The sequence below is a fragment of the Sorex fumeus genome, unplaced genomic scaffold (assembly GCF_029834395.1).
Source record: "Sorex fumeus unplaced genomic scaffold, SorFum_2.1 ptg000063l, whole genome shotgun sequence".
Lineage (NCBI taxonomy): Eukaryota > Metazoa > Chordata > Mammalia > Eulipotyphla > Soricidae > Sorex > Sorex fumeus.
Genome location: NW_026606120.1, coordinates 54,574,995 through 54,598,821, shown reverse-complemented (window position 1 = coordinate 54,598,821; position 23,827 = coordinate 54,574,995). Strand labels below are relative to the sequence as shown.

The 23,827-nt window shown below is 42.0% G+C and overlaps 1 protein-coding gene across 1 annotated transcript in view; it reads right to left on the bottom strand.

Moving 5' to 3' along the window:
• The window catches only part of AP2B1 (adaptor related protein complex 2 subunit beta 1), a 156,598-nt gene that overhangs the window by 17,783 nt on the left and 114,988 nt on the right, over positions 1-23,827 (bottom strand). Inside the window, exon 18 of the mRNA XM_056127620.1 lies at positions 22,709-22,838. Within this exon, the coding sequence (XP_055983595.1) occupies positions 22,709-22,838 (130 nt within the window). The remainder of the gene's footprint in view (positions 1-22,708; positions 22,839-23,827) is intronic.

Genomic DNA, 23,827 nt, shown 5'->3' with positions numbered 1-23,827 from the left:
GAGGATGTGTGCTGAAAGTAGATAAAGGACGAAACACGATAACCTCTCAGGGTCTGCATTGCAAGCCATAATGCCCAAAAGTAGAGAGAGAGCATGGGGGAAATTGTCTGCCATAGAGGCAGGGGGAGGGTGGGAAGGGGGATAAACCGGGGATATTAGTGGTGGGGAATGTGCACTGGTGGAGGGACAAGAGTTTGATCATTATGTGACTGTAACCCAAACATGAAAGCTTGTAACTACCTCACAGTGATTCAATAAAATTAAAAAAAAAAAGACGCTTGCCTTTGATCTGGTTGCCCTCAGTTTGATTCCAGCACCATACATGGTCCCCTGAGTATCACATGGAGTGATTCCATAGCATAGAACCAGGCCTAAGGCGTGAGCCCCGAGTGTCACCCAAACCCCAAAATACTGACTTACAAGTTTCTTTTATTAAGATCTTATTTTCCAAGGCCTATGGTTTGAAAAAGCTTGTTGGGTCAAACACTACTAATGAGAAGAACAACAAAAAGCCTTTGAGCAAAAGAAGAAATGAGTTTTCTTTTCACAATACAGGCTTTTGATTTAGGTAGGCTGTGATTTGGGCATGGCTATTCAATTCAGAGTGTGCTGCTATATTTTTAAAAAAGCTACAATAAGTACTTATTCAGGGGCAACACTGATTGGTGAATATATTCAGAAACACGCCGATTCTACTGCAGCAGTGTCTAAGAACCATGTACTGTAAGAGGGAGAGGAGGAGGAGAATTGTTCTAAACCACTACTTCCCACTGGTTTCTGTCACTAGTGACTTTTCTATCTATGCTCTTGGCACCGCAGGAAACCATTTCTCTGGGCAAGTTCTAAAATCAGTAATCAGGCCTACTTCTCTCCCATTTTGCATATATTACTTACAGGCAGGAGGAGTGTTTAAGCTTAACGAGTACCACTTTCCCCCACCCTTGGGGGAATGTCTACACTCTAACAATTTATCCATGGCTTCATTCGGAGTCGATAAGATGCAAACATTGTCTTTTCTAAATACTTAGGATCAGGGCTTACCCTGACAGCCTGACATGGTCACACTGGTTCTGTTCAGGGGTTACCCGCCAATCGCTCTAGCTGCTGCTTCTTAGTCATTAACTCATCTTCCCATCTTTTTTTAATTTTTAAAAATTTTTTATTAGTGAAACACCATGAGGTACAGTGTAGACTTGCAAATTTTTGTGCTTGGGTTTCAGTTATACAATGATCAAATACCCATCCCTCCACCAGTGCCCATTCTCCACCACCACTGATCCCAGAATCCCTCCCACCCCCCATCCCACCCTGCCTCTGTGGCAGGGCATTCCCCTTTGTTCTCTCTCTCCTTTTGGGTGCTGTGGTTTGCAAAAGAGACACTGAGTGGGAATCATGTTTGGTCTATAGCCTACTTTCAGCATGCATCTCCCATCCTGGGAGGATCCTCCCAACACCCTTTATTTGGTGTTCCCTTCTCTATCTGAGCTGCCTTTTCCCCTAGCGTGTGGCGCTGGCCTCCAAGCCATGGAGTAAACCTTTTGGTACTTATCTCTGCTATTCTTGGGTATACATAGAAAGATTGCATTCATCTGGGGAACATAAAGTAACAAAATAGGAGTCTAACACCATCTTCCCATCTTAAGCAGTACTTTCAACTCCTCTTCCTTAGTTTGGTTGAGCTTTGCCTATCTGATATAGTCTTTCTATTCTTTCCCCCAAATGATCCGTCAAATTACTTCTTTACATCTCGTGCTTTTACCTTCCAATGACCAATTCTGAGGCTGAAGAGGCAGTACAGAAGGTAGGGGGCTTGCCTCACATGCAGCTAACCCAGACACCCAGACAACCCAGATGGTCTCCTGAGCTTGCCAGGAGTAATTCCTGAGCGCAGAGCCAGGAGTAACCCCCGAGCACTGCTAAATGTAACCAAAAACTCAAAACCAAAGCTTGTTATTAACGACCAAGTCCACAGACAGCACCGATGACTTGGGAGAGCACAGAATCTGCTGCCCACAATGTTGAGATGGAAGGATTCTCAAAAAGCCAGGATCACGTGAGGGAAAGAGAGATGGTGCTTTGGCCTTCTTTGGGCTGTATCAAGAGCTCCACTTCAAAAGACGTAGGGCTTTGGGGAGTTTCTAATTCATTTGGTTCTCAGCAAAGAGAGAGGACATATTGTAAACATAGGCGTCAGAAAGATCTTGTTGTGGTGCTGTACTCTGAGAAGTGTATATGAAGTGAAAATGGGGTGGTAAGAGTGGGCTAGTGCGGGCCACACAAAGCCTATGTGAGATGTGAATGTGGACATGTACTGCTCACATATTTATGTGGAAAGTTTATTTTGAGAGAAGTCCCTATAGGCAATTGAGAATAATGTTACCTGAAAAGTCTTAAGGAACCTGTAATTATTTTGTTCTGAGTGAGTCCTTATTTCAATGCAGTCCTTTAACAATGAAAAAAATCTGAAAAGCTCCTTGAACTCAGCAGTGCCACACCACTCTGCCTTGGAACTCTTGAGAAACTGAAAAAAGCCATGGATGGTCTTCCAGAAAAAAGTGCAGGTTGGTGTTCATGAGTTATCCTTGGAAAAATGTTGGGGGTTGGGCTTTTGAGTCATTTCCCTGGCCTCTACTTATGGTTGTTTTTTTAAAATAATATCATTAAAAGATAGCTATGTGCTATAGCCTTATCTGAATTCTTACACATGTTCCACTCTAGTACTAATTCCAGGCTAAAATGAGATCAGAAGAGACAAAATATTTACTGGTGAGCTGTTAACTATGCTTTTCCCTATTGTGGCTTTGGTACTTTGTTAAAAAAAATAAAAAACACTCTTTTTCATTTATTTTGGGGTCATATCCAGTGATTCAAGGACTACTCCTGGCTCTGCAGTCAGGAATCACTCCTGGTGTGCTCGGAGGACCCTGTGGGTTGCCAGGGAGAGGACCGAGGTGGACTGCATGCAAGGCATTCTACCTGCTGTATTCTCACGATGGCCACAGGTCGCTCTTAGGAAAAAGATTTTTTTAAAACAGTTTTTCAAACTCAACATTTTGCTCTCTGACTTTTGTTTGGGGTCTCAGGGTTACACATGCTCCAGCCCTTTAAGTGATCTTCCTGCCTGACTCTTGGACAGAACTGTGTTCATTTCAAGAATAAATGGCTCAGGGCTGCAAAGACAACTCAGTGGTCGGGTGTTCAAACTACAATACCGTATTACTCCCCCACCAGGTACCGCCAGGTGGCCTTGGTGGTCCCCGGGACCACAGGGCCTAAGCAGCGCTACATCTTTGGTTTTTGGCACTGAACCACCCCAAGCCCTGCGAGTGGTCCATGGGTTCTCTAAGCACTGTTTGGATTCAATTCCTGGCACCCTATATGGTTCCCCAAGCACTGAGCGTAGAACCAGGAGTAAGCCCTGAGCATGCCAGATGTGCTTCCCCTGCCCCGCCTGCCTCCCTGCCCCCCCCCCCCCCCCAAAAGCTCTTTAGGTCCATGTTCTCCCTTGAACATGTATCTTGCTTGCTATGTCTCCATGTATCTTTGCTTGCTTGGTTTTTCCACTCTGGAGAAGCCCACACTGTCTCGTGAATACACACTTCCTCTCTCTTTCTCCACTCATATACCTTTCTAATTAACTTTTGTTTAATAAAAACTATCTTTCAGATTGGAGAGATATTACAACGGGTAAGGAACTTGCCTTGCATGCACCCAGCCTGGGTCAACCCCCACCACACACACCCCCAAAACAAAAATAAAAACATTAACCCTAAACAAAAAAACCAACCCTCCAAACAAACTATCTTGCTTCACTATAAATTGAGTAAACATATAAATAAATGATGTATTGCTCAGAGGTAGGGCATACGTATTGCAAGCCTGAGGCTCTGGGTTTCTGATACCTTAAAAATAAAAAGGGGAGGGAGAATAGTATTGGGATCGGGTGGGAGAGGGTCCCTGAAAAAAAAAAAAATAAGTAAATAAAAGGGGAGATGTCCTCTGGGTCTGGCCCCTTTCTGCCTCTCTAGCCTGTTTCTTCAACTTCAATTTCCACATCAAAATCAATTATTTTTTTTCCCACACAGAGACTAACAGCATTCCCTGTCTTTTTACATATCGATCATTCTGATCAATATATTCTTCTTTGAAGCTTTGGGTATCTGGAAAACATTTATTTTGGCAGGGTTGGGGGATCAAGTAGCAGCACAATTAAGTCTATGACCCCAGCACTTCTGGAAAATATATAATCTTATGATTCAATTCAAGCTTGACAATTCTCAGGCAAGTTCTAAATCCTTTACCATAACACCCAGTGCAAACATTTCTACTGTAACAGTTATAAATTAACTGTTTACATCTGCCTCACCTACACTACAACAAACTCCTGACTCAATAAATATACGCTGCATAAAATTAAGAGAAAGCTCTTCAGCAAACAGAATGAAGTGGTAGTTTCTCAATCCATTTCCTGACTCTACACCGTTTATATGCATGACATAACCCCATCAGAACTCAATGAGGCAGGACTGGGGTCAAAATAGGAGTACTTTTGGTTTCAAACCACTAAGTTAAATCAGTGCTATAGGCTAAGGAAGAATAATGTAAATAGTATAGACTACAACCAAATACTAAATTATCCAAGCGTATGTCAGCTGCCCTTTGAATGGCTAGGCCAAAACAGAATGAAGGACTGGACCAAACATAGTGGGGTTAAGGTGCTGACCTAGCATGTGGTGGGCTCTTGCTTAGAATCCTCAGCATCGCATGTTCTTCTGAGCACTGTCAGGGTCACTCCTGAACACAGAATTAGGAATAGCCCCTGAGCACTGCTGGGTATGAGCCTTCCTGCCTCATGTAGCCCCTATTCCCCTCCAAAAAACCTAAACTAAATAGGGAAAACACAATCTGATCAGCTCAATTGCAATTTGGATGGCAGCAGATCTCTCCCCCCCTTGTTTTGGGCCACACCTGGTGGCTCTCAAGGCTTACTCCTGGCTGTGTGTCCAGGGACCACTCCGAGTGGGACTAGGGGGACTGTATGGCGTTCTGGGATTGAACCAGGTTAGCCAGATGCAAGGCAAGAGCCCTACCCACTGTACCAGCGCTCCAGACCTGGTAGTGACTCAAATAAAACAGAACCAACTGAATGCCAGAATGCCATCTTCTTTGAAATTCACTATCAATGGTGACAGAATAGGCATAAACAACCCTAACAAGCTGGAGAACCATTTTCTAGGTCCTTTTGCGTAAACGTCTAAGTTGCTTATTGGAAATTAAAAAAATAAAAGTAAAGGCCCTCCCGTTGATCATCGATTTGCTCGAGCGGGCCCAGTAACGTCTCCATTGGAGACCTTGTTATTACTGTGTCTGGCATATCGAATACGTCATGGGGAGTTTGCCAGGCTCTGCCATGTGGGCGAGATACTCTCGGTAGCTTGCTGGGCTCTCCGAGAGGGGCGGAGGAATCGAACTCGGGTCGGCCATGTTGGCTGCGTGCAAGGCAAACGCCCTACCGCTGTGCTATTAACAATCATATATATCTGCCATGTCTGTACCTCCTGGAATAAGTGATATGCCAAAATGAACATGTCTAAAATCAAACTCTGGATCATTCCTCCTTATCCCTAAAAAGAACCTCCTGCTGTCTTTCTAAACTCAGCAAATGGAATGCTGCAAAGCTTTGTAATGGTCTCCCTGCGCTTGCACTTGTCTCACTCACCCCCAATACCTAGCTTCTCCGTCTATTCTCAACTTAGAAGCCAGAGTGATCTTAAAATGTAGGCCAGCTCATAAATATTTCTTGGCTCAACCCCTCAGTGACTTCCCCTCTTAACCAAATTAAAACCAAAGTAGATTTGCCTACACTGATGCCCAGTCTCTCTCTGATGGCATGTGCTACTTGCCTGTAGCAGCGTACCAGTCACAAAAGCCTGCTGCCCTGTTCACGTTCCAGCCACGTCCCTATCTGGCTTTCTGCACAAACGTTTCTTCTTCTGTCTGCTATTCTCTTCCTCCAAAAGCTGCATGGCTCACTCCTTTCCAGTCTCTGCTTAACAAAGCAGGTAGGCATTCTCAGAGAGAAGTTCTGTCAGAGAGGCCTCTCCTCTCAGGTAGGTTTCTATGATCAGTGCATTTATAAACATTATTCCAACCCCAAGACTCTCTATCCCAGTCTGCTTTATTTTTTCTTCCTTCCTCTGTCTTACAGTTCCACTTATCTACCAGGCTGCTACCTACCATCTATCCCTGGGCTACACAGTCTGCCTCCAGAAGAACGGAAGTTTCACAAGGGAGGAATCTTTTTTGTTTCTTGTTTATCATTGTATCCTCAAGTTTGTTTTTTAATATTTTGAGTGAGTCCTCCACTTTTTTTCAGTTGCCCACCCTCACCCAAGTTTTTAGAACAGTACACGGCACAGAGTTAATCTGTGTAAGAAGCATGATTGTAAAATATACTACTTGAAAGTTCCTGGGAACCATTTGGGTTTAGACAAGGTAAAGGTAAAAGGTAAAGGCCCTCCCGTTGATCGTCGATTTGCTCGAGCGGGCCCAGTAACGTCTCCATTGGAGACTTTTGTTGTTACTGTGTCTGGCATATCAAATACTCTCAGTAGCTTGCCGGGCTCTCCGAGAGGGGCGGAGGAATCGAACTCGGGTTGGCCATGTTGGCTGCTTGTAAGGCAAACGCCCTACCCACTGTGCTATCGCTCCAGCCCAAGATATGAACTTAATCTAAAGTTTTCCAAGGATGTTACTTCAAAGTGCCCTTTTTTAACAGAGAGAAAAGTATGTGAATGTACTGGGGTAAAGGAAGGGAGGGGGGATAACAGAAGTATATGATGGGGTAGTCCATCAAAATACAATTTTTTTGGCGCTCCATGTTATTCCACAATGTGCCCATATATTTTATTCTTTATTTGGGGGTCACACCCGGCAGTGCTGAAGGCTTACCCCTGGCTCTGAGCTCAGGAAGCATTCCTGTGCATGCTATATGGTGCCAGTGGTTGAACCTGGGTAAACCGCATGCAAGGCAACTACCCTACCCACTGTACTATAGTTCTGGCCTGTACCTATGTATTTATTTCTTTTGTTGGTTTGGGGGGAAGGGCACACCTGGTGATGCTCAGGGTTTAGTCCTAGATCTGTGCTCAAGAATCACTTCAGGCAGGCTCAGGACACCATATGAGGTGCCAGGGATCAACCTGGTCAGCTGCATGCAAGACAACTACTCTATAGCTCCAGCCTGCTATTTTATTTTATTTTTGTTCAGGGTTAGTTCTGGCTCTGCACACAGGAATCACTCCTGGCAGTGCTTGGGACCATATGGGATGCTGGGGATCAAACCTGGGTTGGCCATGTGCAAGGCAAACTTCCTACCTGCTGTACTATAGCTCCAGGCCCATTGCTATGTATTTTAAAATAAAAGGTTTTTCTCTAGTCACCTTTGAGTAAAATTGATGTCCCCCAAAAAATATGACCAGGTGTGCTCTTTAGTTACAAGTACTTACACTTGTAAAAACCGTGGGTAGCTACAAACTGGTGGTTCTTAAAATTAGTGAGTTGAAACTGGCATAAAAGAATAGAACAGAAAATATCACAGTGCATCACTGTAAAAGAAGCTTCCTCACTGAAGCCGTTTCAGGTTTTTCCATTATGTGTATATCTCTATTTAAGTACACATGCATATGTGTCTTTATATATCATTTGTTTTTCCTCTCATGCGGAGCCCCAGACCAGCATCCTCGCTGCCGTCACTGCACTGGACATTAAGCTCACCAACACTTTCTAAGTCACTGAGGCATCGCCCAGTGCTTTCCAGTTGGGGCTCCCTTGCAGCAGGACTGTCAGAATCACCTCAGCACTTGCAGGTGCCATTGGGGTTTAAATTCACAACTTGGCAAGTGCTTTAAGTCACTGAGCCGTCTTCTCAGCCCAAAATATTTTTCTTAATGTAGTTGAGAAAGGTACAAACACTCTATTAAAAGCACACAGTGAGGAAATGGGTCCAACGCACTATGGAACAGGAAGCACACCTCAGCCAGATCACAGATGGTACCAAGGAGAATGTTACCTAATCCTTGGTTCCTCTGGTGTGTCACGTGCCACATGTGGTCATAATATTAACTTGCCTCTTAGGGGACATCAATAGTAAGAGCAAACAGAAATGATTACGAGGCACTTGGAAAACACAAAAGTAGGCTATAAACCCTTAATAACAATAATGTTTTTTAAAAGACCCTGTCAGTGGCTGCTGGGGAAAGAGCACCCTGTCAGCTTCAGTCTGTAACCAGCAATTAGTTTCTTTCCCCGGCACATGAAGCTTGCAGCAGTAGCTGCAGCCGCTTTATGGTGGCACAGCTGGAGACGAGCAGGCTAAATTAATATTCTAACCTTGTTCCAGTGTACTCAAAAGTACTATAAAAAGGGACGAGATGAACTCAGTCTGAACCCTGGCAAATGTGGCCTCTCACCACACCGTGGCTCACCGTAGAGAACCACAGGAGGCACTGCCACAAGGAAATCCAAGGCAAGTGCCACACAGCTCACCTTTGAGACAGTATCATCCACTCTTCCATGACGTCATGCATGACCTTTCCAAGTCTCTGAGGAGTATTTTTTTTTTTTTTCATTTATTTCTCCTCTCCATTTAGCTTTTGGAAAGAGTATTCACAGACTGGTCCAATCTAGGACCAGGCAGTGACGCCAACCATCTCCCGTTTTCTGAGGAATGATGATTCAGATGTGTTTTAAGCACCACACCATCTAGTCAACAGATCCTAGAGGAATGGTTCTGAGTGACAGATTTTTAATGGCACCAACTCCAACTGTGGAATATATGTCATCTGAGATCCAAGCAGAAGAAGCTCCTGCCAGCTGCTAAGTTAAATCAACCTGTAGCTCTGCTTTCCCAATCTATGCCCCATGGTGGCTATCATTTTTCAGTTTACATACAGCCTTGTATATTTCAAATCCTATTGACTTATATAATCAAGAATATTGAAAGCTAAAATAAAGCAAAAATGGTTATGAAACTCACCATAGAAGGTATAAACTTACCTTCCTTCTGATACCAACTAAAATTCAACATCTTCAGTTAATTTCCAAGGTTAATATTCAAACAAGAACCCTCTACCAATACTCTCAGTCCATTCACCTATCAGATACAAGGTGACATGCTACATGCAGCAGCTGAGCGGCCAGTCGCACCTCTCAACTGCCCATCCTAGAGAGAAACCATACTTGCTGGCTCTCCAGGGGTTAGTGCAGTTTTCACTGCTGTGAGTATTGACAGAGGAGCACCTTACAGGGAAAATTTGACAGTTCGCTTCTGACAAATCACTGGTTCCAAGTCCTGAAGCTAATAACCCCCCTTGGATAACAAAATACTCCTCAACTTAAAATTTTCATGCTTACAACAACTCTCAGGATTAAAAGGCAAGTTTTGAAACCCTCTCACTTCCCAAAATCTCTTAAAATTATAAATCCTCTAGTAGTACCTATAATTAGTAGGTTTTAAAAAAGCAATGGAGGGGTCGAGAGAGACAGATCAGCGAGGGTAAGTCAACCTGGGAGTGACTGCCAGCACCACATATGGTCACAGTGATCTCAGATCTGCCCTGTGTGGACCCCCAAATCCCAAAATGAAATAAATAAAAAAATCAGGGCCTGGAGCGGGTAGTCTACTGGGTAAGCTGTCTGCCTGGTATGCAGCTGCACCAGCACCCCAGATGGTCCCCCCGAACCCATCAGGAGTGATCCCTGAGTGTAGAGCCAGGAGAAAGCCCTGAGTACAGCCTGACGTGGCCCCAAACAAAAACAAAAACAAAGTAATGGGATCCTAAGAGCCAAGCTCTCTGGAAATGCCTTACTTTGAAACCAAAAGATGTTAAAAATAAATGGCTCCTTTTATAGTTCCCATTCTGTCACAAGATATGCTTAATCTCATTCTCTCCAAAAATTCACAGATATTTTAGACCATGATTTAGAGGTAGGCAAATTAACTCTCTAGAATACCAAGAAGATTAAGATTATGAAGTGATACTCTACCACTGAGCCACATCCCCAGTCTAAAATTCTGTTTAAAGAAGAAGTAAATTAGAATTATGATGTTCAAGGCATAGTGGGATTAGAACTGTAGAGTCAAACTCTTTAATTCTTTTGCCACTTAAGCTAAACCTTCAAGTACCGCTTTAAAACAGAACTGCTTTCTCCTTCAAAGCCATTTTGCCAAAAGAAAAAAATCTAAAAAAAGGGAAGGTAGGTCACAATTTTTCTGAAAGCTGTCTTTGAAGAGAGAGAGAGAGAGAGAGAGAGAGAGAGAGAGAGAGAGAGAGAGAGAGAGAGAGAAAGCCCACCTATAGTCAACACTAAAATCATATGGACTATATAACAGGTCAGGCTGATTTTATAACCACAAAGTCCCAACCAAGTCTCTGATGCTGACCTTGTGATGGTCAACCCAGAGTGAATTTCAGTTCTGGAGTCTCAATTCCCCCAGGATTCTCAGAGTTCAGTGGGAGGGCCTGAGGATGTGGTGGATTAACCAGGCTACACTGGGTGTTCTTGGGGCGTCCAAAGATATACCACTGAGGGCAATGTTTGGGGCAATGTGGTATCATGGATCAAAACCAGGGTCTCGTGTCTTTCTAAGCTTACAATCAGTCACAACTATTCACACCAAAGTGAACTCTTTTGATACATGTATAAAAAAGTCTGGAACAGGTAATGCTAAGTCTTAACCTTTTGACAGTGTCTCCCTAACCCTGCTTCTTTTTTGTTGTGGTTGTTTTGGGCCACACCTGGTGTTGTTCAGGGATCACTTCCTGGCTGTGCTCAGGGGACCATATGGGATGCTGAGGACTGAACCCGAATTGGCTACATGCAAGGTGAGTGTCTTCCTGATGTACTATCTCTCTGACCCTTCCTGTCACCTTCAAAGGCAGAAGTTAGACTTGAAGTTGAGCATTACTTGTAAGTAACTGCATCATGAAAGCAAAGACTTGAGCAATGAGACACAATGAATATTCACTGACAAAAGTTAACCTTCTTGCCTTCCTTTTAAAGTCCTCACACAATTTTCCAACTATCCTAATCTATAATAGATTATGAAAAAGACAGGTTTTCTCTGGTCTTTCAGTAAAAAGAACTTGCTTAGCTCTAATTCCTTCAGCCACCCACATGACTGTGGGCTCCCCGAGGTTCCAAGACACTTTTATAGAGCATCCTTAAGATTCCAGATTTACTCTAGGAATATTACACAAAATAGTCTTAGGTAATTACTGTACATGGTTAATGTATAGTTTGATAGTAGTAATTCTTTTTTTAAGTTAAAGTGGCACACCACATTAGTTAACAGGAAAAGATCCTCAAATGTTACTCAGATATTCTTTTTTCCTAATCTTGTCTTTTCAAACACTGATGAACAAAGAAGCAATAGCCTCTGATGTTTGCTCTATCCTCTTGAAAGAAGAATTTATAATTGCATTTAGGATTATACTTGGGACCAGCACCAACCTACCCAAGTATAAAGGTATTATATCAGATTCAAGAGCAGGACTACAAGATTACTTGAGAGAGGACAAATAGAGACTAAGGAATAAATTAGAGATGCTCTGCTACAATGGTCTTGCTGGGTTTGTTTCAAGAGCAGATGCATCTGTTATTTGTAAACATTTTGTTAAGTGCAAGCAAATTTTCTTCAATAGATACTGATTAAAAGCTATTGTGTACCAGGAATTGTTTAAGGCACTGGGAGTTATATCAGTGTGTGTGTGTGTGTGTGTGTGTGTGTGTGTGTAAACTCTGCTGTCCTTTTGCAGATTGCATTCTAGTGGGAAAGGGGCAGGAGACAGTGATAAAGCATTAAATAATATTTAAAATGTAACAAATATTCTGGGGATAAAATATGAGTACAGAAATAGAAATTACTGAGAGAACATTAAGGAGGTTTTAATTAAGATAAATATTATCTTGGAACTGAGTTATAGTGCAGCAGGAAGGGTGTTCGCTTTGCATGTGGATGATCTGGATTCAATCCCTGGCACCCCATATGGTCCCTGCCAGGAATTATCCCTGAACTCAGAGCCAGGAGTAAGACTTGAGCACAAGCACATGTGCTCCTCTGCAAAAAAAAAAAAAAAGATATATATTATCTTTACCAAAAAGGTTCTACTTTAAGGGCTGGAAGAGTGTAGTAAGGTGCCTGCTTTGTATGTGGTTGACCCATCTGATCCCTGGCACTGCATATGCCCTCTGGGCATACACAAAACAACCAACAAAAACAGAAATGGATTAAAGACCCAGATGCAAGAAATGAAGCCACAAACCACATGGAAGATATACAACTTGATGGTCCCTGAATCAAAACTTCTTTAAAGAATTTACAGCAAAGGATGATAGGCATATGATATGCCTGTCACTGATTATCAGGGAAATTCAAAACTAAAACCACAACAAGATACTAACTCATACTGTGAGAATGGCTTACATCAAAAACAGCAATTATATGGACCAGAGATATTGTACAGCACGTACGGCACTTGTCTTGCACACAGATGACCTGGCTTAGATTCCCAGCGTGCCATTATAGTTCTCTGAGTCCTGCCATGAATGATATCTGAGTGCAGGGCAAGGAGTAAGCCCTGAGGAGGTGTGACTCCTCCCAAAAACCAAAACCAAAAGCAGCAATTATACCAAATGTTAGGGAGAATGTAGAAGGGAAAAAAATAAAAAACAATCTGCCACACTGGTGTAAATGTAAATGAGTGCAATCCTTTTTAGGTCATGCAACTGGAACCTCCATAAGAAGCTAAAAGTAGATAGGGATGATAGCTCAATAGACTTGAGGATATGGTATGCAGGAGGCCTGCATCTGATTTTTGGCACCACATGTTTCCCTGAGCTGACTGGGAGGCAAACCTTGAAGACCACTGAATGTGCCCAAAACACTCTTCAAAGAAAAAAAAAGAACCCAACCAAACAAAAAAGTTAAAATTAGAGCTACCAAGTGATGCAGCAATCCCACCTTGGGTATCTATTCAACGAACACAAGAACATCAACACAAAGAGCTCCATCTATTCCAATGTTTAACTCAGTCTTTTTTACAGTATAGCTAAAATACAGGAGCAACTAAAGTACATGTCAACAGATGATTGAAAAATAAGATGTATTAAAAGGTCAGAGTGGTAGTGCAGTGGACACCGTGCTTTCCTGGCAAGCAACAACCAGTGGAACAATCATTTTCACTTTTCAAAAATCAGATAATCTTTTCATTAGTCTCCAAACTGTAGCTGACTCTAAAAGTACATTTTACAATGCTGCTTCCAATTGGGTTACTTCTTAAAATTAGAACAAAGGAACTGACACCTATTTTCAGGACACATAAACAAATGCCCTTCCCTAAGACTAGGCTTTCCTGAAGTAGAATAAAAGGGAAAATAAATTTATACTGAACATATTTTCATTAGAGGCCCACACCTGACTGATTTTCAGGCCCTCTGAGCCTTAGTTTCAAGAGAAATGTGTTTTAGAACAAACCAACCCAAATTGTAGAACTAGGATCTATAGATAAAAAAAAAAAAAGGTTTTTGAAGTAAAAACAAGTTTTATTTGGAGGTTTTCTTGAGGAAGAGGAAGGAGGGAGAGTGAAGGAGAGTGCAATGTGTGTTCTCCAAAGATTGAAAGAGCCCCTACCTGCTGCCACACTGTTCCTAGGGTACCACGGGCATGATTTCTGGTGGTTCTTTGCTAGGTCTGAACAGATACTGCCTGGCAGAATATTGATTATTTTGATAAAAAGGAAAAAGAATTGGGCTGGAGCAATAGTACAGTGGGTAGGGCACTTGTCTTGCATGCCGCTAACTTGGCTTTGATCCCTAGTATCCCATATTGTCCTCCAAGTCTGCCAGGAGTGATCTCTGAGCACTGAGCCAGGAGTAAACCCTGAGCACTGCCAGGTGCGGCCCACCCCCAACCCTGCAAAAAAAAAAAAAAGAATAAAGATATTTTTCTCAATAAGGACAACTCAATAGAAACAATATCCAGAATAAAAAGACAGTCAGTATAGATTAAATAATAGTTCTGTTGTGATACAAAAAATACATCGTTTTTGAAGCAGCAACCACAGACAGAAATGCCCACCCTCCCATATCCACACTGTGAGAATAAAATAATCTCCTGAAACCAAGATCCCGTCACCTACATAACTTAATGGTTTATTTAAATTCTATCCTATTCACCAGGATATTTTCAGCATTGTATTTGTTTGACCTGAGAATACCTTATAGTTCTCAGACCTACCACTTAAAGGAATTAATGTCTTTAAGCCAGGGATGGCCCCATAAAAGCAATCAGGATGCTCCGTCCCCAACTGTGGATCTTGGAAGACTACAGGAGGCTTTAACATGGAATTTGTTTGGCTTGCACAACAATCAAGAAAAGTCGGCAAATGCCAAGCTGGTTTGCTTCACTTGATGGAAGCTGCTGAAAAGGTCTTCCGTTTGGAAGCATTTACCAGTTTTTCTGGTACAATGGCTACAGCTGTGGACTTTCTGAGTGTGAACGGACATATGTAAGACACAAAATATCAGGGACAGGCACCATCTGCAAGCAATCATCTCATAGGCTGAGACTGCAATGTAGGAGTAGTAGGGATAAAATTTTCTCAACGCTACACACTGTCAACTCCCCCCCCCCCAAATTTTTTTGGCTGACAATGATCTTAAAGACATGAATAAATAGGATTTTGAAGATTGTGTTCGCTGCAGAGTCTTCAGTCCTTTTTGCCCTACTCATTCACAAATTAAGTGACTACAGCTTGATTTAGAAGAGGTATTCAAAGAAAAAGAAAACTATTGCTTTTCCTTAATTAATATTTACCCTCTTATTAAACAAGACTTCTGTGGGGTTTAAAGGTGATAGAGGTGAGAGGAGAGGGAGGTGGCGTGGCAGCAGGCGCGAGAGTTGGCAGAGCAGCAGCATGCAAAGCAAGTGCCCTATCCACTGTACTGTCTTCGGCCCCTCCATAAGCTGACTTTCAGGGCTTCCAATTATAAAGACGTATAGAAGGAAAGAAAGAATTTTTGTGACAATGATATCAGGCTTTCAGGTCACTATCACTGTCCTCCTGTTGTCCACTGATTTGCCTGAGTGGGCCCAGTAACGTCTCCAATGTGACACTTGTTACTGTGTTTGGCATAACGAATATGTCACGGGTAGCTTGCCAGGCTTTGCCGTGCGGGCGAGATACTCTCGGTAGCTTGCCGGGCTTTCCAAGAGGGGCGGAGGAATCGAACCTGGGTCTGCCAGGTCGGCTGCGTGCAAGGCAAACGCACTACCCGCTATGCTATCGCTCCAACCAGGCTTTCAGGTAAAGACAACAAATTAAAAATTTTCACTTAATGGGCTAGAGAGGCAATACAATGAGTAGAGACATACAATGAGACCAATCCTGGTTCGATCCCCAACACCAAATATGGTCCCCTCAAACCCCACAAGAGAGATCCTTGAGTCCAGAGTCAGGAGTAAACCCGAGAGCTACCAGGTGTAGGTAGCCCCCCCACAAAAAAAAAAAAAAAAACTGTTATTAATTTAGGAACTATGTGTAGAGAGAGAGAGAAGAAGGAGGTCGAGGGGAGAGAGAGAGAGAAAAAAAAAACCCATAAAGAGAAATTATATACTCCAAGGTGGGATATGTTGACTCCAGGATGGAATGCCTCATTTAATTTTAATAATTTCAATTTACATAGCCACATTTACCTAGTGGCTATAATGTTGAACAGTGTAACTAAAATGTCTCATACTACGTCATTTTATTTACTAATGCAAACACCAAACTAAAAATTCAGAAGTTTAAAACAGACAATTAGAAATTTGAACGATGACTGGTCATTTGGTATTAAGATATCTTAATTTTCATTTTTTATTTGCTTTTGGGCCATACCTGTAAGCCCTAAGGACAATTCCCAGCTCATGCCTAGGGGTGACACCAGGTGGTATTCGGGACGAAGTAGTACCAGAGACTGAACCAGGGCTTCCAAATATAAGACATTCACACCACTCCTAGCCAGGCATTCTTTTTTTTTTTTTTGGATTTTTTGGGGGGTCACACTCAGCAATGCTCAGGGTTTACTCCTGGCTCTGCACTCAGGAATCATTCCTGGCAGTACTCAAGGGACCATATGGGATGCTGGGAATCAAACCTAGGTTGGCCGCATGCAAGGGAAACGCCCTACCCGCTGTGCTATCACTCCAGCTCCTGGCCAGGCATTCTTAATTAATTTTTTTAGTTTTAGTTTTTTTAAATTTGGGGCCACACCCAGCAGTGCTCAAGAGTTTACTCTGGGCTTTGCACTTAGGAATCACTCCAAGCAGACTCGAGGGATCACATGGGGTGGTGGGTATCAAGCCTGGGATGGCAGTGTACAAGGCAAGTGACTAACTCACTGTAGTTCCATTCCTGCATTCTTAATTTAAAAATGTGTACAACAATTATCGTGATTATTTTTTTGGGGGGTGGCAGAGAGGGTTTGAGGCCACACCTGGAAGTGCTTAGAGCCTACTCCTGGCTCTGTGCTCAAGGATTACACCTGTTGGTGCACAGGGGACACATATGATGCTGGAAATCAATCTGGGGTTGTCTGCATGAAAGAAGAGTGCCTGAACTCCATAATATCTATCTGGTCCCACTGTAATTATTATTATTATTTTTGTTTTGGAGGCCACATTCATTGGTGCTCAGGATTTACTCCTGGGTCTGTGCTCAGGGATCATTCCCGGCAAGCCTGGGAGTGCCAGGGACTGAACCTGGGTCGCTGTGTGCAAGGTAAAGCCCCTAAATGCTACACTACCACTCCAGCTCTTCCACGATTTTTTATATTTTAAAAAAGAAATATTGGGGTTGGCAAGATGGTACAGTGGGTAGGGTACTTATACGCAGCTGAACGAGGTTCTATTTAGCACCCCAATGGTCTCAATGGTCTCCCAAGCCCATCAAGAATGATCCCTGATCTCTGAGCTAGGAGTAAGCCCCGAGTACCAGTGGGTGTTGACCATATACCACAAATACACTTTCGGTTTTAAAGTTATTGATAAACTACAGATGAAATTATTTCTAAGATTTGTTTCAAAATAAAACAGAGTGGGACTATGAATGGGGGAGTCTAAATAAAACAGTAATTATTAACTGATAAGTTAACATGCAGAAAATCATTGCAGTTTTCTGTTTACTTTTGTAAAGTTAAAATTTTTCACTAGCAGTTTTTGGATCATATAGCAAAAAGAGAGAAAAATTGGGGAAGCAGACAGAAATGAAAAGACTGATCCAGAAGAAACAACATACAAATAACAAATTTTCTAATAAAAGAAACTGAGAAAACAGGAGAAGATCAATAAAAAGTTTTTAAAATCCTGAAAACAGGAAGCAAGTTTCCACTTTGAAAGAATCCTATGAGCTCCTAGCACAATAAAGAGACTCACATTAAGGTGCATCATCAAAATTTCAGAACACTGGGATAAAGGATTGTACAAGCTTTCTTTCATTGAAAGCAAGGGACAAGAATCACAATGGCAATCCTGGGATTCAGCTCAGCGGTAAAGCACTTGTCTGGGCTCAGTCCCCAGCATCCTAGGTGTACTAGAATACATGAACACAAACACCAATGACAATGGTTTCAAACTAAGAGGAAATTTTAACCTAGACTGTCATATACAATTACTTACTTAAATCTTTCAATCGCAAGATAAGGAAGATATTCTAAAAGATAAGGTTTCATCAACTCTATTTCCTATATGCACAATCCCCAGAAAGCTACAGGAAGGTGGGTTTCATCAAAACCAAGAAAAAAATATAGAAAATAAATTAGAACAGGAGACTCAACAAGAAGAGATGAAAAGGAAGTGTATCCCCACAATAATTATAAGTATAAAGAAATATCCAAGGATAACAGCTACGTTTTAGGTAGACAAATAAATCAGTGTAGACTGGAAGAGACTTCAAAAGAAGTGAAACTGATAGAATCTTTTTTTTTTGGAGGGGAGTCACACCTGGCAATGCACAGGGGTTACTCCTGGCTCTGCACTCAGGAATTACTCCTGGTGGTGCTTGGGGATGGGATGCTGGGAATTGAACCTGGGTTGGATGTGTGCAAGGCAAACATCCTACCCACTGTGCTATCGGTCTAACCCCTAGAACAGATCTAAGACAGGCTTTATCTGGAAAACAGGAGAAAGGGAAGTGTACAAAATGAGAAAAGTGAGTGAAAAAACTGAAGAGAACAAAAATTAAATAATCCATTGACTCACATGATACTATATTTAGAGATAAGGAGGTAAATATTAAAATTATCAACTAAAAGAAGCAAGAGAGATTAGGCCGCCTCAGTGGAAAGTGAAAATTTGGGCATGTTAGGGAGAAGGCTGGCGACTGGGTTTTTAACAACGATGGAATTCAGTTGACTATACTATATTTATATAGCACTATAGCACTGTCCTCCTATTGTTCATAGATTTGCTTGAGCAGGCCCAGTAATGTCTCCATTGTGAGACTTGTTACTGTTTTTGGCATATCGAATACGTCACGGGTAGCTTGCCAGGCTTTGCCGTATAGGCGAGATACTCTCGGTAGCTTGCCAGGCTCTCGAAGAGGGGCGGAGGAACTAAACCCGGCTCGGCCGGTAGGCTACTAAGCCTGATAAAATTAAAGCTTAAAAAGAATACTGCTGGGGCTGGAGTGATAGCACAGCAGGAGGGCATTTGCCTTGCAAGCCGCTGACTGAGTTCAATTCCCAGCATCCTATATGGTCCCCCAAGCACTATCAGGAATGATTCCTGAGCACAGAGTCAGGACCCTTGAGCATTGCTGGGTGTGGCCCTCCCAAAAATACTGCTACAAATATTCTTATAAGAGTTTGCAGCCCAGCTGTGAAAACTCTAGGGCATCTATGCAAAGATCAAGATGTGCACACTATGTCATAATTCTATTGTCTTTTTGTAGACACTAGATTGAAGAAGCAGTCACCTGCTTGGTGTTAAGTCTGAAGAAGGATAATGGGAAAATGTTTCTAAGCAACCAACACAGATGAGATGGAAAAAAAAGATGTGAGACTCAGAGAGCTCATTTATAGAGATAATTCATTTAGGCATGTATTAAGGCTTTTGTTTTATTTAAATAGACAGCATTTAATTCTTCTTTTAAAGGAATATAATTATACGATATAAATAATCTCAAGTGAAGCTCCCAGTGGGGTTAAGCTAAACTTTACATCGTGTGATTTTTGTTTTTATTTTGGGGCCACATCTGGCTGTGCTCAGGGCTTACCCCTGACTCTGTGCTATGGGATCACTTTTGGCAGGGTTCAGGGAACCATATGCAGCATCCTACCCATATATTATCTCTCTGGCCCCAACACTGTGTAATATTTATAAACTGGATTTATACAGGCTTTTACAAGCAACAAAACACACACACACACACACACACACACACACACACACACACAAGTTTCCTAGGTTCAACTCTCTAATCTTAGGTTTAATCCGTATACACAAGAATATAACTGAATTTGGGGGCTGAAAAAATACTGGCAATAGCAAAAGTCTTCTGAACAATGCAATGACCAAAAATTAATTCAAACTCAGAATGTATAATGAATCTGAGGTGTTTCTAAAGTGTATGTCCATGTTGCACTTCTTTGGTGTTAAAAAGGGGTCACAGTGTGAAAGTTTAAGAAGCCTGGGTCTTGGGGCTGTATTGGGTAGGGTACTTCCCTTGCCCATGTTTGGATTTGATCTCCAGCATCCCATATTGTCCCTTGAGAACCACTAGGAATGATCCCTGAGCACAGAGCTAGAAGTGATCACTGAGCCTAGAGCCAGGAATAAGCCCTGAACACTGCCAGGGTGAGGCTCAAAATGACCATACATACCCCTCTCCCACCCCAGCCAACAAAATGAAAAATAAACAAACAACAAAAAGACCCTGGTCTGGAGTCTGGAGTAATGAAAAAGCATCACTGTTCCTAGACGAGCTTTTAAATCGAAGTATTATGCAAATATAACATTTAAATGCCAATGAATCTTTGTCTGTCTTATGTGAATCTACATGCTCTAAGCATTTGGATAAGATTTGATTCTTTTCATTCACACTGGGACAGGGTCAGAAGGCAGAATCAAAGCCGAAAGTCTAAGGTAACTCATCTACTTTAAGCTATTAGTTTCAACTTTCATCAGCAATCATTAACTAGAACTGCTGATGGGGGTTAAGAATTTTTCTCTATTTGAGACAATTGCTTATCGTCATAGGGAAATGCTAATTAATGAGAAAATAGTCATCATGATCTCTCCAAAAGAAATCCATGAGGAATATGTAGAAAACTGGTAGTTGATTATAAATGGAAAATACTGTTTGTTTTTTATATGTCAGGTTGTAAAAATAAAAAATTTTTAGTCTTACCTTATGTCCCAATACTCCTCTTTGAGTGAGGGGATAGGATTCAACCTCTCTTATGAGGATTCCTTTTTAGGACACTCATTTCATTAAATGTGGAATGGAAAAGCAAGTAAACTAATGTTCATTTTTTTTTTTTGGAAGCAAAATAGTTTTTACTGAAACTTATTTAGAAAGATGTGAGGGGAAAGAGAAGTACATGTTCAAGATAAAACACAGGCTTCTTTGGAGTGTAAATAAACAAAGAAACAGAGACAAGTAGCAATATATGTATGCAAGGGAGAATACAGGCTTAAAGAGTAAGACCTATTTCTTTTTGTTTTAAGAACTAAAAATTTGCCCTGGTTTCTATGACCCAAATTCCCTTCTTTACTTCTGAAGTTAAACACTCTTGCACGCATGTCAACTCCTCAAATATTAGGCTTGAGGCTCTTTGGACCAACAGGAGGTTAGATCTCAATAAAAGAGAACAGATGCAGATTTGGGTTAGTCACTGACTTCAGGATTCTGGGCTGGAAAAGCCCCTTAACACATTACTTTCATCATAGTAACAGCCAATTCCATCTGCACAGTAATCTTTGCTTTGTTCTTCTAGTCTGAGCCAAGTCATATTGTGACTCACTTATCTTCACTTTAAATTATTACAGACTTTGCCGGGGGAAAAAAAAAGGTATTCAACTACTGTGGCAACAAGTAGGCAGTGAACTGGCAAACAGGCTACTGACAAATGTCAGTTTTAAGTCCAAGTAATTTTACTGTTGCTGTCTCACCATCAGTATTAGTCTCATTCTGGTATTTCTGAAGACTGAACAGTAGAATCCCACTTGTTTTGCTAGAAAGATCAATTAAGAAGACTGATACTCTTCTTTAATCACTTTGAACATATGACAAACTCTCTCAGATTCATTTCCAGTTCTTGTAGAAGAATGTCATTCCTCTGTGGTGTTTTCTGACTGTTCTTAACAGTTTCGCCTTCCTTTTTTATTCTTAAACTGTGAGCTCACTTTTAAAAGATTTTCTTTGCAGTTAGAAGTCCAACAGTTCCAAAGTTTGTAAATGACGCAATCTGCTTCTGCTGAGTACCCTACATTTTCTCAGTCTTGGACCCATTTTATATTAACTAATGGCCTGGCAATTACTGAACCTATGCAGAAAGTACTAATTTTGACTAAACACCTATAAAGTATACATCATTGAACCTTAGATTTCCTTTTCGTGCATTAGTTTTGGGGTCACTCAGTGGTGCTCAAGGGACCACATGCATTGCTGGGGATCAAACCAGGGATGGCCATAGGCAAGGCAAGCAAGCAACTTAAGCCTCTGTAACTATCTCTTTGGCCGGAACTTTGAATTTTTTATAAAAGGCTACCAAAAACCCCTAATCAGAAAGAAACTTTCTCATCACTTCATTGAACAGTACAGATGTTTCTCTGGCTTCCCCCTTCACCTCTTTTTTTTGTGTGTGGGGGCAACACCTGGTGGGGTTTAGGGGCCACCCAAGGCATAGGGGATGGGGACCATGTGGTGCTGAAGATCAAAACTGGGGCTCTGGCCACTGTGACCCAAAAATAAAAACAAAATATTCAGTATTGGGGGGCTAAAGAGATAGTACAGCAGGTAGGGTGCTTGCCTTGCACACAGCTGTCTTGGATGTGATTCCCAGCACTCTTGAGCATCACTGGGTATAGTCCAAAAATCAAAACAACCCCCCCCCCCCCCCAAAACAAAGTTTGTACGTAAGATCTTAAGTCTCTAAATTAGTCGAGTAAAATAAAATGGGTAACTTTCTTTTCTTTTTTTGGTTTTTGGGTTTACATCCAGTATACTTCGGGCTTACTCCTGGCTCCGTGCTCAGCAATCACACCTGGGTATTTGAGAGACCATATGTGGTGCTGGCATCAAACTGGGGTCAGCCACATGCAAGGCAAGCACCTTCTCCCCTTTACCATCTCTCCAGCCTACTTGATTTTTCCTTACATGACAAAAATAGAACTTTTCTCTCCAGCATTATTTCAAATCCTATTCTATGTCCGAGTCAGGGGGAGAGAGAGAGGTTATTTTAGATATCACTGTCATCCCACTGACTGTCGAATTACTCGAGTGGGTGCCCTGAGATTTTAGCAACCTCTTCTTACTCGTCTTTTCCCAACGATTGGAGGCTCTTTCAGGGTCAGGGGAATGATACCTATTGTCGTTACTTTATAGATTAATGAAATAAAAAATGGGAAGCCATCCACTCGTACATCAAATGCAGTAAAACTAACCTGTAGGTTATTCAGAGGTTCCATCTTCATGACTGGACCCAAGGTGTTGAGAGGCAGGGAAACATCAATGCTCTGGTTTGGCATCAGTGGTGTATGGATGGCCAGAGGAGTGCTGGGGATAACGCCAAAGCTAGGAGAGAGGATGAAGAAAGTCAAGGGGTTAACTGGAGGCAGAATTTAGCCACACCTCTGGGTTTCAACAGCTTGTCTTGGTGGGCCTGACTGTTCAGTGCTCACATCTAGATGTGTGACTCAGGTCTCCAGGTGTTGGGGGTCAACAGAGACACCTGAATGGTACCCCTACCTCTACCAGATATGGGGGTAGAGATGACGGGAAGGAAGGGAGAGAGGAAGGAAAGAAACCAAAGAAAGTAAATGAAAGAAATAGAAGTCACAGTGCTCAACTCCAATTGTTATGACATTACTAATAACATAATCCCTATTTTTCTTTCCTTTTAATTTTTTTGTTCTTTGGGCCAAACCTGGCTGTGCTCAGAGTCTACTCCTGGTGGGCTTGAGGGAGCCATATGGGATGACTGGGATTGAACACGGGTTGGTCATATGCAAGGCAAGTTTCTTACCTGCTACATTATCTCTCCAGCCCACCACTGTTTTTCATTAAGTTAATTTGAGAAAGAAATTACTTTGGAGTTCCGATTCATAAAGTTTCTAATTTATCATGTTACTAGAGGGAGAGGTTATCTTTTAAAAATATTTTCCAGGCTGGGGCGGTAGTACAACAGGTAGGGCATTTGATTTCCATGTGGCCTACCCGAGTTTGATCCCTGGCACCCCATATGATCTCCTTCAAGGAGTGATTCCTGAGTGCAGAACCAGGAGTAACCCCAGCTGGGTGTTTTTTCCTTAGAGAATCTTTTAATAAAAGACTTTAAGAATAGTCACACTGTAAAAAAAAATGTTTTAAGAAATGATATTTTACTAGCTTAATAAATCTGCTTGGGCTAGAGCGATAGCACAGTGGGTAGGGCGTTTGCCTTGCACTCAGCCAACATGGCAACCAGAGTTCGATTCCTCCGCCCCTCTTGGAGAGCCCCGCAAGCTACCATCTCACCCGCACAGCAAAGCCTGGCAAGCTACCTGTGATGTATTCAATATGCC